The sequence below is a fragment of the Rana temporaria genome, chromosome 6, assembly GCF_905171775.1.
Source record: "Rana temporaria chromosome 6, aRanTem1.1, whole genome shotgun sequence".
In the NCBI taxonomy this organism is placed as follows: Eukaryota; Metazoa; Chordata; class Amphibia; order Anura; family Ranidae; genus Rana; species Rana temporaria.
Window position 1 is genome coordinate 189,357,828 of NC_053494.1, and position 19,518 is coordinate 189,377,345.

At 45.5% G+C, this 19,518-nt stretch overlaps 1 protein-coding gene across 1 annotated transcript in view; it reads right to left on the bottom strand.

Moving 5' to 3' along the window:
- Positions 1-6,206: 6,206 nt before the first annotated feature.
- The window catches only part of LYPD6B (LY6/PLAUR domain containing 6B), a 95,281-nt gene continuing 81,969 nt past the window's right edge, over positions 6,207-19,518 (bottom strand). The window contains exons 3-5 of the mRNA XM_040358019.1: positions 17,959-18,057; positions 12,749-12,879; positions 6,207-6,968 (exon numbers count right to left, since the gene is read on the bottom strand). Of these exons, the coding sequence (XP_040213953.1) occupies positions 6,801-6,968; positions 12,749-12,879; positions 17,959-18,057 (398 nt within the window). The 3' untranslated portion in view covers positions 6,207-6,800. The remainder of the gene's footprint in view (positions 6,969-12,748; positions 12,880-17,958; positions 18,058-19,518) is intronic.

Below are 19,518 nucleotides of genomic sequence, written 5' to 3' on the forward strand. Positions count from 1 at the left end.
TCTGTTTGGACTGGGGTGACATGTAAACAGGAAAGTCATCTGTTGTGCTGGGGTGCAAATCTCAGTGGTAACATGAATACTGTGTGTACTGGGTGCAGATCTCATGGGTATCGTGAATACTGGTTCATACGTCTTCTGTGCTGGGGTGCAAGTCTCACTGGTGATATGGATAATGTAAAATGACTTGTGTGTACTGGGGTGCAGAGCTTGCACGTGACATGGATACTGAGAAGTGAGCTGTATTTGCTGGGGTGCAGATCTCTTTAGTGACATAGATACTGGAAATTGAGCTGCGTGTTCTGGGTGCAGATCTCACTTGTGATATCATATAGATACTGAAAATGGTGCTTTTTGTGTTTGACTGCAGAGCTTACCGATAGCTGTGCATTCTATAGTTAATATGTTAATAGGGAATGAGCAAAGTGTGTGCTAGCAGCTGGATACTGGGGTGAGAACTATGTGTGTCCTTGGAGTTGGATACTGGGGTGAGACCTATGTGTGTCCTTGGAGCTGGATACTGGGGTGAGACCAATGGGTGTACCTGAAGTTAGATACTGGAGTGAGCGCAAAGTGTGTCTTTGGAGGTGGATACTGGTAGAGACCAATGTGCGTCTCTTGTAGCTGGATACTCGAGTGAGACCAAAGTGTGTATTTGGAGCTATAATTAAAGACTAATGGCTAAAATGCGTTGGGGCTTCTTGGCTATTTTGTACACGTATTTAATAAAGCTACATGCATTTTTAGCCGATTCAGTGGTGCTCGCCTTTTCCCTTTTCAAAGTGTGTCCTTGGAGCTGGATAGTTGAGTGAGACCTATGTGTGATCTTGGAGCTGGATACTAAGGTTCAACAAATGTGTGTCCTTGATGTTGGATACTGGCGTGAGACTAAAGTGTGTCCTTGGAGCTTGATACTCAAATGAGACTTAAGCATGTCCTTTCAGTTGGATACTGGGGTAAGACCAAAGTTTGTCCTTGGAGCTGGAAACTGGGGCGAGAAAAAAGTGTGTCATTGCAGCTGAATATTGGGGTCAGACCTATGTATGTCCTTGGAGCTGGATACTGGGGTGAAAGCAAAGTGTGTCCTTGAAGATGGACACTTAAGTAAGACCTATGTGTATCGTTGGAGCTGGATACTGGGGTGAGACTAAAGTATGTCCTTGGAGCTGGATACTCATGTGAGACCAAAGTGTGTCCTTGGAGACGGATACTCGTGTGAGACCAAAGTGTGTCCTTGGAGCTTGATACTCAAATGAGACTTAAGCGTGTCCTTTCAGTTAGATACTGGGGTAAGACCAAAGTTTGTCCTTGGAGCTGGAAACTGGGGCGAGAAAAAAGTGTATCATTGCAGCTGAATATTGGGGTCAGACCTATGTATGTCCTTGGAGCTGGATACTGAGGTGAAAGCAAAGTGTGTCCTTGAAGATGGATACTTGAGTGAGACCAAACTGTGTCCTTGATGTTGGAAACTGGGGTTAGAGCAAAGTGTGTCCTTGGAGCAGGTTAATCGAGTGTGACTAAAGTGTGTCCTTGGAGATGGATACTCAGGTGAGACCAAAGTGTGTCAGAGGGGTTATAGCAAAGTGTGTCCTTGAAGATGGATACTCAAGGTGAGACCTATGTGTATTGTTGAAGCTGGATACTGGGGTGAGACCCAAGTGTGTCCCTGGAGCTGGACATGGGGTGACACCAAAGTGTGTCCTTGGAGCTGGAAACTGGCATGATACCAAAGTGTGTCCTTGGAGCTGGTTACTCTAATGAGACGTGTGTCTTTGAAGCTGGATACTGGGGTGAGACCAAACTTCATCCTTGGAGCGTGATACTGTGGTGAGACCGATGTGTGGTTTGTCTTCGGCAATGGATAATGGGGTAAGACCAAAGTGGGCCCTTGGAGCTGGTTACTCGAATGAGACGTGTATCCTTGAAGCTAGATACTGGGGTGAGACCAAAGTTCGTCCTTGGAGCATGATACTGTGGTGAGACCTATGTGTGGTGTGTCTTCGGCAATAGATAATGGGGTAAGACCAAATTGGGTCCTTGGAGCTGGTTACTCGAATGAGACATGTATCCTTGAAGCTAGCTAGATACTGGGGTGAGACCAAAGTTCGTCCTTGGAGCATGATACTGTGGTGAGACCGATGTGTGGTGTGTCTTTGGCAATGGATAATGGGGTAAGACCAAAGTGGGTCCTTGGAGATAGATATTGGGGGGGAATCAAAGTGCGTCTTTGCAGTAGGATACTTGGATTAAACCTATATGTGTGGCAGGAACATTATGCTGGATTTCTTTTAATATTATATATATATAAAATAGGACAGGGCACACTGTAGACCTCATTATGTGTATTGGTGAGTTTGATATATGCTGCTCAATTTTCTAAAGCTTCATAGTAGAAATTCTTGTACATAGCAGATACTAGAAGTAATAAAGGACTGTGTGAGATGCCCTCTGGTGACATACAATAAGAAATTGTAATTTTACATGTGTTTATTTGGCTTTACCTAGGTGATTCTTCTTGGGTAAATTGAAAGAAAGGGAAAACTACAGGATCCAACATGTTCAGCTTTAGGCGACTGTTCTGAATTTAGGCCTTAGCTTATTGTTTCATAAAAGTGTCTGTGAAACTACCCAACGTTACCTTCACCCTCTCCCACCCCAGACTCATCACTGTATAAACCTGTACATATGTTAAATTAACTACAGGAAATCTGCATAAATGTCTGTTTACTTGTGTAACGTGGAAACTGATTCAAATCAGATGCATTGGGCCAGCACAACGTTGCATCCCAGCCAACTCTTTAAAATGAGATAGAGGGACACTTTTTTACGCCAAGCTTTTAAGATAGGACACACTTCTGCAACACCACCGATTAGGCAAACCAATAAATATTAATACACAACAAATGGTTGGGTAAACCCCACAAGTGCCACTTCTTTTCCTTTATACTGTTTAAAGTAACAAATACTATGATTTAGAGGTAGATAAAATGTTTATACATCATTACGTTCACGTCGTACGCATTGAGCCGTCGTATCTTAGGGAGTATACGCGACTTGATTCTGCGCATGCGCGTGCATGCGCCGTTCGTTCGGCCATTCATTTACATGGGGTCACGGTTAATTTTAATACAACACGCCAACTACCTTCCAAATTTGAATTAGGCGGGCTTACTCCGGCCCATTTACGCTACGCCGCCGTAACTTAGGGAGCAAGTGCTTTGTGAATACTGGTCTTGCCTCTCTATGTTACGTCGGCGTAGCGCATATGAGATGCGCTACACCCGCTCAAACATACACCGCTGTCTGTGAATCTCTCCCAAGAAGTCCTGTTTTCAGTTTGCAAGAAGCCATGTGGGGGACACAACAAACATGTGGAAGAAGGTTCTCTGACCAGATGAGACCAAAAATAAATTCTCAATTGGATTTGGGTCTGGACTTTTACTGGACCATTCTAACACACAAATAATCCACATAGGCATGTGCGGTGGGAAACTAATACGGCACATCACCCTGAACCATCCCCATCATGAAACATGGTGGTGTCAGCATCATGTGGTGGGGATGCTTTTCTTCAGCAGGGACAGGGAAGCTGGTCAGAGTTGATGGGAAGATGGATGGAGCCAAATACAGGCCAATCTTAGAAGAAAACCTGTTAAGAGTCTGCAAAAGACTTGGGTGGAGGTTCACCTTCCAGCAGGACAATGACCCTAAACATACAGCCAGAGCTACAATGGAATGGTTTAGATCAAAGCATATTTGTGTGTTAGAATGGCCCAGTCAAAGTCCAGACCTAAATCCAATTGAGAATCTGTGGCAAGGCTTGAAAATTGCTGTTCACACTCTCCATCCAATCTGACAGAGCTTGGGCTATTTTGCAAAGTAGAAAGGGCAAAAATGTCCCTCTCTAGATGTACAAAGCTGGTAGAGACATCCCCAAAAAGACTTGCAGCTGTAATTGCAGTGAAAGGTGATTCTACAAAGTATTGACTCAGGGGGGCTGAATACAAATTTACCCCACACTTTTTACATATTTATTTGTATAAAGAATTTGAGAACCATTTATCATTTTCCTTCCACTTCACAATTATGTGCCACTTTGTGTTAGTCTATCACATAAAATCCCAATAAAATACATTTACGTTTTTGGTTGTAACATGGCAAAATGTGGAACTTTTCAAGGGGTGTGAATACTTTTTCAAGGCACTGTAAAGTGCTAGGCGTAAACACGTGTTACAGTAATGCGCAGGAAAACATGCAGTTTACCATGGATTACGCAATGCATAGGTGTGAAGCCAGTTTGTAACAACTGACACATTTGCTTCATGTACGTCTTAATGTCACACAACATGCTAAGCAGCTTTATAATGTTTAAATGTTTTATTATAAATAGTGTACAAAATGTAAAAAAAAATAGACAAAATAGTTTACAAAAACACTATTAAGGCATAAATGTCACCATGTACAAATTTAAACTTGTTTTCTTCTTGAATATTAAAAAACACAAAATGTCTAAAATAATTTTTGCACAAATAAAATTTACACATATAATACAACGTTGAGAGTGTCAAGTTTTTATTGCTGTCTGTGTCCCTGTTGGGGGGGGGGGGGATTCACCCTTTCTGGCCCCTTTAGGTCATATCCCAAATGATTCCCCCTCCCAGCCGTTCTCAGTTATATGTAGACCAGAAGCTTTCACAAGACATTTTATCTGTAGTGCCACCTTCTGCTGAAATAGGGTATTGCAGCATGAATATTTAATAGCGCTCCCTCTGACCGAAAATCGCCAAGGACTGCTGTTTGCACCAAGGAAGTGATGACCCAAGTGGCTCTTTCGCACAGGGAATGTAGATTTTCCTGGAAAGCTTTTCATTTTGTATATTACTGACCATAAAGCATATTAAACTTGGTTCTTGGGTACAAATTGTACCTTTTTGTTTTTTTAGTACATTTAAGACCGAGTCCCTTGTAGAAGGTTGTACATAAGAGTCCTAGAATTCCTAGATAAAGAGAGATCAGTTTATAAGCCAATAGAACACAGGTGGCAAACACAAGGCCCGCGGGGCGAATCTGGCCCATCAGGCCTTATCATGTGGTCCTCCGTCCGCTACCTCTTTTTCTCACCGATTCGTTTTTCTCTGCCAGGTATCCCAGGCAACAAGGGAAAACATCCTCCTCCTCAGTCCCACGAGCGGCGCGGCTTTGTATTAGCACATACTCATGAGAACAAGAGTAAAAATCTCCCTCTCCGCTCTGTTTCTGCCTCCAACCCCGCATCCGCTCTGTCTCCACCCCTGCCTGAGCTTCGCCTCCGCTGCCACTCTGTCTCTGCTTGCCCCCACTGCCTCCGCTCTCTCGCCTCCTGAGTCCCTCCAGCGATGCTGTTTTTCTTTGCGGGCTGAGCGCATGCGCGGTCAGCCCAGCATAGTGGCAGAGATTTCTGACAGCTCCAGGTAGGAAGGTGAGAGAGAGTACAGATGTGAGGAAACTTGGGGGGGCGCTGTGGAGGCAGATGTGTGCAGAGGTGGGAGGATGGGAGGAGCGTGAACCCAGGTCAGAACCCAGGAGAAGGGGTGGAAATGAGATGTTGCACACTGCATAGTACACTCCTGACCCCTCCACTCTGTACGTAGCGCAATCCTGACCCCTCCACTCTGTATGTAGCGCAATCCTGACCCCTCAACTCTGTATGTAGCGCAATCCTGACCCCCTCCACTCTGTACGTAGCGCAATCCTGACCCCTCCACTCTGTACGTAGCGCAATCCTGACCCCTCCACTCTGTATGTAGCGCAATCCTGACCCCTTAACTCTGTATGTAGCGCAATCCTGACCCCTCCACTCTGTACATAGCGCAATCCTGACCCCTCCACTCTGTACGTAGCGCAATCCTGACCCCTCCACTCTGTATGTAGCGCAATCCTGACCCCTCCACTCTGTACGTAGCACAATCCTGACCCCTCAACTCTGTATGTAGCGCAATCCTGACCCCTCCACTCTGTACGTAGCGCAATCCTGACCCCTCCACTCTGTATGTAGCGCAATCCTGACCCCTCCACTCTGTACGTAGCGCAATCCTGACCCCTCCACTCTGTACGTAGCGCAATCCTGACCCCTCCACTCTGTACGTAGCGCAATCCTGACCCCTCCAATCTGTACGTAGCGCAACCCTGACCCCTCCACTCTGTACGTAGCGCAATCCTGACCCCTCCACTCTGTACGTAGCGCAATCCTGACCCCTCCACTCTGTACGTAGCGTAATCCTGACCCCTCCACTCTGTACGTAGCACAATGATAATAAAGAGTAGATACATAGTCCTACAGATACAACCGGCCCTTTGAGGGAAACCACACTGCTGATGCGGCCCCCGATGAATTTGAGTTTGACACCCCTACAATAGAAGAATAGTATGTAAAACTATCACAGCTTTTTTCCTAGCTGCGGAGTCACCCACTACTGCCCAAATATGGCAAAGAACAAATTGTCCTCTTCTCGTAGATGAGTAGTACGGTTGATTGTCTTTATCCCTGGTTTAAAACACCAGGCGTTACACATCCAATACGTTCCCATACAGCATGGAAATCATTGACATCCAATTATACTATAAGGAAAGACCGCTAAGAGCTCACATATTTCCAGTACTCTGTTGTCTATAAAAGTTTTCAACATATTTCTGCCAGCAAGCAAAGTCCTTTACTGTTCTTTCAATAAGTTACAACAGAACGTTCCTTTGAGATTCCAGAAATGTCTGTAGAAGAACTCCCAATGATGATAAATAAAAGTCACGTTACATCAATAAACACGGTGCTAAAGGAAGAGGAGGACCCACATGAATAATAGCAATGTAGGTATGAGTGCTGTGACCCTGTGGGCATCTGATTTCCGATGTGAGTGTAGGGCATTGAAGATGGCGTTTGTATGGTTTGTTGGAACATCCACATTACAGATCATACCTTCACAACAGGCTGTGCATTCCTACAAACAGAAAAAAAGACATTAGATTTAGATTAGATTATAGAGATGCTAGTAAAATCAAAACAGTTACGTTTTTTTAGGTAGATATTTACACTTTATTGTCAAAAGTATTGGGACGCCTGCCTTTACACGCACATGGGGGCAGATTCTAAGATACACTACGCCGCCGTAACTTACTTTTATTTTTTAATCCACAAAGAATCCGCGCCGTAAGTTACGGCAGCGTAGTGTATCTTTGGCGACGTAATGGCGCGGAATTCAAATCTCTGTGATGGGGGCGTGTTTTATGTAAATACGTCGTGATTTGACGCAAACAACGTTTTTTTTTTAACTGCGCATTCGCACGTCCGTGGGGGTATCCCAGTGCGCATGCTCGAAATTAACCCGGAACAAGCCAATGTTTCCGACGGTGACGTCATTCTACGCAAATCCCTATTCGCAAACGACGTAAAAATTTCAAATTTCTACGTGGGAAGGACGGCCATACTTTGAGTACGCCTCATAACAGTAGCTTTCACTATACGCCGGAAAAAGCCAAACGCAAACGACGTAAAAAAAATGCGCTGGCCGGACGTACGTTCGTGGATGGCCGTAACTAGCTAATTTGCATACTCGACGCGGAATTCTACAGAAACGCCACCTAGCGGCCACCGAAGAATTGCAGCTTAGATCCGACGGCGTACTAAGACGTACACCTGTTGGATCCAGCCGAGATGCCGTCGTATCTTGTTTTGAAAATACAAAACAAAGATACGACGCGCAAAATTTGAAATTACGCGGCGTATCAAGAGATACGCCGGCGTAATACTTTTGTGGATCTGCCCCATGAACTTTAATGGCATCCCAGTCTTAGTCCGTAGGGTTCAATTTCGACTTGGCCCACCCTTTGCAGCTATAACAGCTTCAACTCTTCTGTGGAGGCCGTGCACAAGGTTTAGGAGTGTGTCTATGGGAATGTTTGACCATTCTTCCAGAAGCACATTTGTGAAGTCAGGCACTGATGTTGGACTGTGCAGGTCAGTCAAGTTCCTCCACCCCAAACTCGCTCATCCATGTCTTTATGGATTTTGTTTGGGGTGGAAGAACTTGACTGGCCTGCAGAGAGTACGGATCAGTGGCGGCTGGTGGGCTTTTCTTCTGGGAAGGCAGCAAACGACCAGCACTACCACGCTCCCTCCTAGCGGCATGGCAATGATGCACCTCACCCCCTGGCACCAGGACAGCCGCAGGGCTCGCTGCACTGTCAGCCAGAAACCCCGCCCCCCCCCCCTCCCGGGAGGTCCGGCGCTTATTTTGTTGTGGGCTGTATCCTCTACTCCTCTCCTGCTGTGTCCTCCTTTCCTCTTGTGTCCTCCGGGCAGCAGTGGGTCCAGCTCCAGCATGTCTCCTCTTTTACAGTGCTAGGCATCCAACAGGATCGCCTGGTGCTTTGGTCAATCAGGAAACAGGTCCCACTGACCAGCCTCCTGATTGGCGGGGAGTAACTGCAGTGTGAAAATAGCGAAAATAAATTCGCTATGGTCACACAATTGGGTGGGATCGAGGCGCACTCTCTGTGCCCTAAGCCCGCCCTACTTTGAAGCCTATTAGAGCTTCTGGCTCTAATCAGGTGCTTCAAAAAAAACACTCCCCCGCCATAGGCATTCATGTGCCCCGGGTCCTAAAAGGGACAGGGCACATGGATAGGGAGGGCGGCGGTGGTGTTAGGGGGGGTGGCTCCCGTGCACCCACAATGCACAGGCCAACACTGGTACAGACCTCAACTCGATAGAACACGTTTGGGACAAATTAGAGTGGAGACTGTGAGCCAGGCCTTCTCGTCCAATTTCAGCACCTGGCCTCACAAATGCACTTCTGGAAGAATGGTCAAACTCAAATTCATCGGGGGCCGCATCAGCAGTATGGTTTACCTATAGACACACTCCTAAACCTTGTGGACAGCCTTCCAGAAGAGTTGAAGCTCTGTTGACTCCGCACAACCATGCATGTCTATGTTCTGGGCTGACACCTCCAGCATTATTCCTGGTAACAATGGTAAGCATCTGGGAAAATTCCATTTGCTTAATAGACCTTGCCCTTAATAATCAGCCAGGTATGTCCGATGCAGTTGGAAGGTGCCCAAGGACATCGCATTGTTTCTTTCCTTCTCTAACCTTCAGAAATAGGTGAAAAATTGCCTAGTGCCTTAGCAGCACACAGTATCAACATTTTACAAACTGCAATCATTTTTTTACTTAGTTTTTCTTTACATTTTTTGTAACATCACTGTACAAGAGTGTTTTTATAACTCTTGGACTTACCGGTACATTGTTAACGCACACACTTAAAATATCTAACAAGCAATATTTGAGCACAAGGCCTATCAATGAGTATCCTGTGTGAGGTCCGTGTGTACCCACAGGTGTTCCGTGGATCCCCATACAGTAGTCCCGTTGATGTAATTTGGGATGCAGTGGCTGCACATACAGGCCCCTGTTCTGCCATTTTGGGAGCAGCGGCCTTGTTAGAGCAGCCGCTGTGTCCCAGTTGACATCAATGGGACTGCCTGCATGGGGGAACACCTGTGTATAATTAGAGTGTGTTGGTGGAATTAGGTCCCAAATGAACACTTGTGAGGTCAGGTACTAATTTTGGACAAGAAGACCTTGGTCCCAATCTGTATTTCAAGGGCTTTCAATAGCCTTGAGGTCAGGAATCTGTGCACTGTGTTCCTCTATACCAGTGGTTCTCAACCTGGGGGTCGGGACCCCCTCGGGGGTCAAATTATAATTTGCCAGGGGTCACCAAATCCTGGGCTGTTCCTGAAGCCCGCACCACTATCCCAGCCTTTTTGCGGCTGCTCAGCAGGGCTGTCTCTGGAGTCGGTGGCCACCCAGCTGGGCTGTTCCTGGAGCACACGGCCGCCCGCTGAGCCTCTTCGCAGCCGCCCATTCAGTTCACGGCATGGGTTGGGGGGCAGAGACTAGAGAACCGCTGACTGGTGAGGATTGTGAGGTGGGAGGGGCTGGAGGAGACCCTATCTCCTGATTTCAGCATTGGTGTCACTGCTACGAGACACCACAAAGTCGGAGACACACTGGGTAACACTACCTGTGATTATAGTTGCCATTAAAAGTCCCCACTACAGTTCTCAGATCAGCAGATGAACTTGATCAAGAGCACCTAAGTTGGCTGATCTGAACTCCCCCCAGCATTGCCACTCATCCCATTTCCCCTCCACCAAGGAGTAAGAGAAGGAATAAAAATAGAGAATACATGGAAGGGAGAGGAAGAAAGAAAAAGAAAGAAAAAAATAAGAGAAAAAACAAGAAAGACGGCTAGAGAGAGATGGGGGGGGGGGGACAAGAAATGAGGATAGTGAGAGATAAAAGGGGAAACAGAGGAGAACAAAGAGAAAGAGTGGTACGTCCTAAAATGTGCCATATGAGGTTTTAATACTGTACGAGTGGAGGGGACTCAGGGAGCGCTAAATTTCCGTGGGTTAGGGGCGCAAATTACTTGTCTTGCCTTGGCTGCGTACAACCCACGCTGCGAAAATAATTTTACTGTTAGGGGTCCCCACAACTTGGAAAATTTTATCAAGGGGTCACGGCACTAAAAGGTTGAGAACCACTGCTCTATACCAAACCATGTATGTATAGACCTGACTTTATGCACAGGGCAGAGTCTTAATTAAACAGAAAAGAGCCTTGACGTAACACAGGCCACAAGGTTGCATTAGCAGCACCCTTCAATGAAGACACTTAGGCCCAGATTCACAAAGACTTACGACGGCGTATCTCCAGATACGCCGTTGTAAGTCCGAATGGCCGCCGTCGTATCTATGCGCCTGATTCATAGAATCAGTTACGCATAGATTTGGCTAAGATACGAGCGGCGTAATTCTCCTACGCCGTCGTATCTTGGGTTGCAATAATTACGCTGGCCGCTAGGTGGCGCTTCCTTGATTTCCGCGTTGAATATGTAAATTAGCAAGATACACCGATTCACGAACGTCCGTCCGTACGTACGTACGTACGTACGTACGTACGTACGTACGTACGTACGTACGTACGCCCGTACGTACGTACGTACGTACGTACGTACGCCCGTCGCAATTAGTTACGCTGTTTACGTAAGACATACGCTGGCGTAAAGATAAAGCTGGTCTCTAGGTGGCGCAGCCCATGCAAAGTATGGACGTCGGAACAAGCGTATCTTTTTACGTAGTTTGCGTAAGTTGTACGCAAATAGGGCTATGCGTAAGTTACGTTCACGTCACAGGCATTGAGCCGACGTATCTTCGGGCGTAAATACGACGTGATACTGAGCATGCGCGCATCTACATGGGTTTAAGCCTCATTTAAATACAACACGCCCCCTACCAGCCTACTTTGAATTAGGTGCGCTTACGCTGGCCCATTTACGCTACGCCGCTGTAACTTAGGATGCAAGTGCTTTGTGAATACAGCACTTGCCTCTCTAAGTTGCGGCGGCGTAGCGTAAATACGATACGCTATGCCCGCGCAACGTAGAACGGCCGTACGTGAATCTAGGCCTTAAAGTGATTGTAAACCCATTACAACCACTTTAACCTCCAGGTAAGCCTAGATTAAGACTTATCTGTAGGTGAAGGAATTAGCGGCCGTAGACATTGGGCGCAGGCGCATAGAGCGTGCCGTTTCTAGCGGTGATCATGCCGCTAGTGCCACCCGCGTGCCATGTGCGGGAGTGACGTCATTGCGGCTCTGGTCATTCATAGCGCCGGAGCCGCGATACCCGGAAGCCACTTCGGGAGAGATGGCGGCGTCTGAGGAGTCGAACGAGGGCTGCTGCGGGGGCTTTGATCTCAGGTAAGAAATACATAATGAGCTAGTATGCTATGCATACTAGCTCATTATGCCTTTTTCTTGCAGGGTCTATTTTTTATTTTGTTTTACCGAGAGGGTTTACTTTTGGTCATAAAGCATATCTACAAAAATTAAATAGAATGGGCCAGATTCAGGTAGATCCGCGTAACTTTGCCCGGGCGTAACGTATCCGATTTACGTTACGCCTCCGCAACTTAGACAGGCAAGTGCTGTATTCTCAAAGCACTTGCTCCGTAAGTTGCGACGGTGTAGGGTAAATCGTCCGGCTTAAGCCCGCCATTTGGATCTGGGGGGCGTGTTTTATGTAAATGTTATGTGACCCCACGTAAATTACGTTTTTCCCGAACGGCACATGCGCCGTCCGTGGAATTTCCCAGTGTGCATTGCTCCAAAGTACGCCGCAAGGACGTCATTGGTTTCGACGTGAACGTAAATGACGTCCAGCCCCATTCACGGACGACTTACGCAAACAACGTAACTTTTTCAAATTTCGACGCGGGAACGACGGCCATACTTAACATTGGTACCCCGCACTTACGCTACCATATAGCAGGGGTAACTATACGCCGGGAAAAGCCTAACGTAAACGGCGTAACTTTTACTGCGTCGGCCGGGCGTACGTTTGTGAATTCGCGTATCTAGCTGATTTACATATTTCGGCGCGTAAATCAGCGTACACGCCCCTAGCGGCCAGCGTAAAATTGCAGTTACGATCCGACGGTGTAAGAGACTTACGCCTGTCGGATCTAATAGATACCTATGCGTAACTGATTCTAAGAATCAGGCGCATAGATACGACCGGCCGGACGCAGAGATACGACGGCATATCTGGAGATACGCCGTCGTATCTCCTCTAAGAATCTGGCCCAATGTGTTCTTTTATTTAAAGGATCTAAAAATAACAAAAGCTTCAGTTTATTACATCCTCACCGTATGTCCTGAGTCCCGATGATGGTGACACCCCACATTGTGACACTCTTCCCGACTGGCACATTTCTTGAAGACTGATTTACTTTTGCCATGGCTTGTGAAGTGGTGCACTGTTTTACAGTAATGTGTATCTGTAACACAAAACAAAGAATTGATTGCATTAATGTGGTTGTAATCCTCTGTAATAAAAAATGAACAAAGCCTGTCTTTTAAAGTGTGTACTTGGCTCAAACCAAAGCAACAAGTGTGATATCTGTTTCCTCTCTCATTTCTCTACTATCTGCAGGGATAATTTTTGGCAGTCTATGCGGACACCAGACAACCCTGGGAGATGGAGTCGCCTCACCTTCAGCAAACAGCAGGTGATTGACAGCCTCAGCTGTGCATGTTTCTCTATCAGATTGTGTAGAGAGGGGGGGGTGTCCATTCCCTCCACTCAGGTCTCAGTTTACACTCAGCTTTTTCCTCTATGCTGGCTTTGCGTGAGATAAGATCCCCGCTCCCTGCATTCTGAAGTTCAGAAATGCTATGTCAATTCTGGACTTTGAATGAATGTAGAGGAGAAATGACTGCAGATAAAAAAGGTACAACTTATCTCTGTATATCGCCTGAGGCCAAGCGGCCATATGTAAGGGTTTACAACCACCAAGTATAACTTGGATTATTCAACTGCAGTTTAATGCTGCGTACACACGCTCGGAATTTCCGACAACAAATGTTCGATGGGAGCTTTTTGTCGGAAATTCCGACCGTGGGGCAGATTCAGATATAGATACGACGGCGTATCTCCTGATACGCCGTCGTATCTCTGAGATCCGACGGTCGGATCTATGCGGCTGATTCATAGAATCAGGTTCCGCATAGATCTCCCTTAGATCCGACAGGTGTAAGTGACTTACACCGTCGGATCTTAGGCTGCAATCTCCCGCTGGCCGCTAGGTGGCGCTTCCGTTTGTATACGCGACGAATATGCAAATGAGGATATCCGCCGATTCAGAAACAAACGCCCGCCCGTCGCTTTTTTTTTACGTCGTTTGCGTTTGGCTTTTTCCGGCGGATAGTTACCCTTGCTATATGCGTCGTATCCTATGTTGTATGGCCGTCGTTCCCGAGTTTTGAATTTTAACGTCGTTTGCGTAAGTCGGTCGCGAATACGGATGGACGTAATTTACGTTCACGACGAAACCAATGACGTCCTAGCGACGGGGACGCGCCTGATTTAAATACTACACTCCCCCTAGCCCCGGAATTTGAATTCCGCCGGGGGATTTACGATACGCCGCTGCAAGTTTTGAGGTAAGTGCTTTCTGAATACAGAACTAGCCGGCGGATCGTAAATCAGATAGATTACGCGGATCTAAAGATCCGCTGATCTATCTGAATCTACCCCCGTGTGTCTAGGCTCCATCAGACATTTGCTGTCGGAATTTCCAACAAAAATAATGTGAAAGCTGGTTCTCAAATTTTCCGACAACAAAATCCATTCTTGTAAATTCCGAGCGTGTGTGTAGACAATTCCGACGCACAAAATTCCACGCATGCTCTGAATCAAGTACGAGACGCAATCGCTCGGTCTGGTAAAACTAGCGTTCGTAATGGAGAGAGCACATTCGTCGCGCTGTAACGGACTGAAAATCACGAAGCTTAAAAGCGCGATTCGTCTGTCACCAAACTTTTACTAACACTATATTAGCAGAAGAAGCCCAAAGGGTGGCGCAATTGGTATGGAACTTGCGTTTCATTGTGCCATTGTACGTGCTGTACATGACCGCGTTCTTGACGTTCGCAATTTCTGACAATTTTTGTGCGACCGTGTGTATGCAAGACAAGTTTGAGCCAACATCCGTTGAAAAAAAAATCCACGGTTTTGTTGTCGGAATGTCCGATCGTGTGTACGCAAAAACCGATTGTGTGTATGCGCTCTTTCTGGTAAAACTAGCGTTTGTAATGGAGATAGCACATTCGTCACGCTGAAACGGACTGAAAAGCACGAAGACTGAAAAGCGCGAATCGTCTCTCTCAACTTTTACTAACACGAGGCTCAGCAAAAGCAGCCCAAAGGGTGACGCCATCCGAATGGAACTTCCCAATTATAGTGCCGTCGTACGCGTTGTACGTCACCGCGCTTTGCTCGAATGTTTTTTTTTCATGAACGTGTGTAGGTAAGGCAGGCTTGAGAGTAATCACGACAAATCACGTAGAGAAAAACGTTTTTTTTGCATGACAGGAAAAACGGTCGTGTGTACGCGGCATTACATATTCTTATGTGGTAGTGCAGTGTTCATTTTGACGTCATGTTTCAATTTAGTTTTAGCCATAGGGGCAGATCCACAAAAGTATTACGCCGGCGTATCTCTTGATACGCCGCGTAATTTCAAATTTTGCGCGTCGTATCTTTGTTTTGTATCCTCAAAACAAGATACGACGGCATCTCGGCTAGATCCGACAGGCGTACGTCTTAGTACGCCGTCGGATCTAAGCTGCAATTTTTCGGCGGCCGCTAGGTGGCGTTTCCGTCGAATTCCGCGTTGAGTATGCAAATTAGCTAGTTACGGCGATCCACGAACGTACGTCCGGCGCATTTTTTTACGTCGTTTGCGTTCGGCTTTTTCCGGCGTATAGTTAAAGCTGCTGTTATGAGGCGTACTCAATGTTAAGTATGAATAAGAAAATATTGTGTTGCGCTGATAATCAAGTAAAAAATTGCATACATATATATATATATATACCATATACATAAATAAGAACCCCCTACACCTCAAATCAGGGAGGTATATGTGCAAAAGATAAACAAAAACCACTTAAAAACTATAATGTGAAAAAATTCAAATAGAACCAGCAAAAATAGTTCATGGAAAAAACACAGTTCAGTACATAGGCTAATAGGAGACAGGTGTGAGATCCACAGTCCTCTGGTGTGCAGCTGTCATTATAGCAAAAAAAAAAAAAAACTTTCCCATTCTGGACTCCCCGATTAACACAGGATATCAGCCGCTCATAAGGAGAAAAGAAAGATATATGGTGCAAATAACGTAATAAAATGGGAAATGAACCCTGCAATACAATGATTGCACTCACGGAACCTCGATGGTAAAAAGGCTCAACTGCAATCAGTCATTGAACGCCGCTCAGTGCTACGATCTCCTCAGAAGGACGGATTCGACCGTCGATCGCGTCACTCAGCTTCTCCCCCACGCGTATCGTCAATAGCCACTTGACTTATTCATGAAGTCAAGTGGCTATTGACGATACGCGTGGGGGAGAAGCTGAGTGACGCGATCGACGGTCGAATCCGTCCTTCTGAGGAGATCGTAGCACAGAGCGGCGTTCAATGACTGATTGCAGTTGAGCCTTTTTACCATCGAGGTTCCGTGAGTGCAATCATTGTATTGCAGGGTTCATTTCCCATTTTATTACGTTATTTGCACCATATATCTTTCTTTTCTCCTTATGAGCGGCTGATATCCTGTGTTAATCGGGGAGTCCAGAAGGAAAAGGTTTTATTTTTTTTTTATTTTTTTTTTATTTATTTTTTTTGCTATAATGACAGCTGCACACCAAAGGACTGTGGATCTCACACCTGTCTCCTATTAGCCTATGTACTGAACTGTGTTTTTTCCATGAACTATTTTTGCTGGTTCTATTTGAATTTTTTCACATTATAGTTTTTGAGTGGTTTTTGTTTATCTTTTGCACATATACCTCCCTGATTTGAGGTGTAGGGGGTTCTTATTTATGTATATGGTATATATATATATGTATGCAATTTTTTACTTGATTATCAGCGCAACACAATATTTTCTTATTTATTCACTTTGGTTTTGTGCACCTCACGTGTCTGCAGCTTATCTTTAGTATTTTATATGGTTTTAGTAATAGCGCTGTAGTACCTTTTTACAATGTTAAGTATGGCCGTCCTTCCCGCGTAGAAATTTGAAATTTTTACGTTGTTTGCGTAAGTCATTCGCGAATAGGGATTTGCGTAGAATGACGTCACCGTCGGAAGCATTGGCTTGTTCCGGGTTAATTTCGAGCATGCGACTGGGATACCCCCATGGACGGCGCATGCGCAGTTAAAAAAAAACGTTGTTTACGTCGGGTCACAACGTATTTACATAAAACACGCCCCATTACATCCATTTGAATTCCGCGCCCCTTACACCGCCAAAGATACACTACGCCGCCGTAACTTACTTGTACTTGTGTCTGTTTTAAGTAAGAGCATTGGGCTGGCAGGCACTAGTATATTTATTTATTGCACATATTTTAATAGCGCCTTCAATCTATGCAGAGCTTTACATACTTTTTATTTCCATCAGTCCCTGTGGTCAAGGAGCTTACTATCTAAGTCTTGGTCAGGAATTGAGGACCCCAGTGATGCAAGGCCGCGGTGCTAACCACTGAACCAATATGCTGCACATGTTGATTATCCATCTGCCCTCTGCCATCTCTTGTCTAATGCCGCGTACACACGACCGTTTTTCGGGTTCTAAAACATGAGGTTTTTTTTTTATGTCATTAAAAACGATCGTGTGTGGGCTTCAGAGCATTTTTCGGGTTCTAAAAAATGGGCAAAAAAAATTCGAACATGTTCTATTTTTTCACAACGTTTTTAACGTTGTCGTTTTTCGGGTTGTAAAAAATGGTCGTGTGTGGGTTTTAACGACGTGAAAAATCCGCGCATGCTCAGAAGCAAGTTATGAGATGGGAGCGCTCGTTCTGGTAAAACTACCGTTCGTAATGGAGATGGCACAATCATCACGCTGTAACAGACAGAAAAGCGCAAATCGTCTTTTACCAACACAAAATCAGCTAAAGCAGCCCAAAGGGTGGCATCATCCGCATGGAACTTCCCCTTTATAGTACCGTCGTACGTGTTGTACGTCACCGCGCTTTGCCAGAGCATTTTTTTTTCACGATCGTGTGTAGGCAAGGCCGTTTTAATGATCGGGTTGATTCGTTTTTTTCTAGACCCTTAAAAACGTCGTTTTTTAGAACCCGAAAAATGGTCGTGTGTACGCGGCATGAGAGTCCATTTAGGATTTCTCTTCCTTTCTCCAACCTCATCCTAGCAACAGATCTTGAGGATGTTGTGAATAAAGCGAATAGCAGCTCTCTGTCTTCTGAGGAAATATCATCTTCGTAAATTTTATCTATTGCCCTCTAAAACGAATAACATCAATAGGCACAGGTGTGAAAATGGCACTCACTTGGTGGGCACCACTTGTCCTCCGCCCATCTGTTGCAGTTGTAATTGTCACTGGATTTCTCACACGTAAAACACTTGAAACTGTCTGGAAATGGGGAAGCTATAACAAAAATATACATGTAGATTAATAAATCAAAATAATAAACCTCAAAAGGAGAAAAACTATCAATTGTTAAAAGGACATACAACACTGAATTTGGGGTTTTTGATAGACGCTTGGGGGCAGATCCTCAAAGAAATTACGCGGCGTATCTCTTGATACGCCGCGTAATTTCGAATTTTGCGCGTCGTATCTTTGTTTTGGTATCCACAAAACAAGATACAACGGCATCTGTGTTAGATCCGACAGGCGTACGTCTTCGTACGCCGTCGGATCTTAGATGCAATTTTTCGGCGTCCGCTGGGCGGCGTTCACATCATAATCCGCGTCGAGTATGCAAATTCGCCTTTTTCCGACCGGCCGTCGCATTTTTTTACGTCGTTTCCGTTCGGCTTTTTCCAGCGTATAATTAAAGCTGCTATATGGTGGTGTACTCAATGTTAAGTATGGCCGTCGTTCCCGCGTCTAATTTTAAAAATTTTACGTCGTTTGCGTAAGTCGTCCGTGAATGGGGCTGGACAATGACGTCCTTGCGACGTCATTTGGAGCAATGCACCCTGGGAGTTTTTACGGAAGGCGCATGCGCTGTTCGTTCGGCGCGGGGACGCGCTTCATTTAAATGAAACACGCCCCTACCCGCCCAATTTGAATTCCGCCGCGAGAGATACACTACGCCGCAGTAACTTACGGCGTGAATTCGTTGAGGATTCAAACCAAAGCCAGGTAAGTTACAGCGGCGTAGCGTATCTTACATCTGCGCCGGGCGCAGTGTATGTATGTGGATCTGCCCCTTGAGGACTACAACTTCTATTTATGTCCCTTGGGGGCGCTATTGGTGAGTTTCCAGATCTGCACACCAGTGGTGGCCCTTATGAAGGTCCCCCACTCTCTCTGCTGGATTTTTTTATTTATTTAAAGCTGAACGCCAGGTATGGTTTTTATTGCAAAGTTACATTAGTCCAACTTGTACCAATGGAAGCATACATTTCTTATGCCGCGTACACACGGTCGTTTTTTGGGATGAAAAAAAAACGATATTTTTAAAAACGTCATTTAAAATCACCGTGTGTGGGGAAAACGTTGTTTTATGTCTTCTGAAAAACGACCAAAAAAAAATTCGAGCATGCTTCAATTTTTTACGACGTTTTTCAAAATGTCGTTTTTTGTGTCATAAAAAAATGACCGTGTGTAGCTAAAACGACGTTTAAAACGACGTTTTTAAACCCGCGCATGCTCAGAAGCAAGTTAGGACTCGAGTTTGAATAGAACAGAGTGCCGCCGTACGTGCTGAACGTAACCGCGCTTTGGGAGAGCTTTTTGAAAAAACGATGGTGTGTGTGCTACGTCGTTTTTTAAAATGAAGTTTGAAAAACTTCGTTTTTTTTTCATGCTAAAAAATGACGTTTTTTTTAATACAAACAAACGACTGTGTGTACGCGGCATTAGTCATACACCACGGTA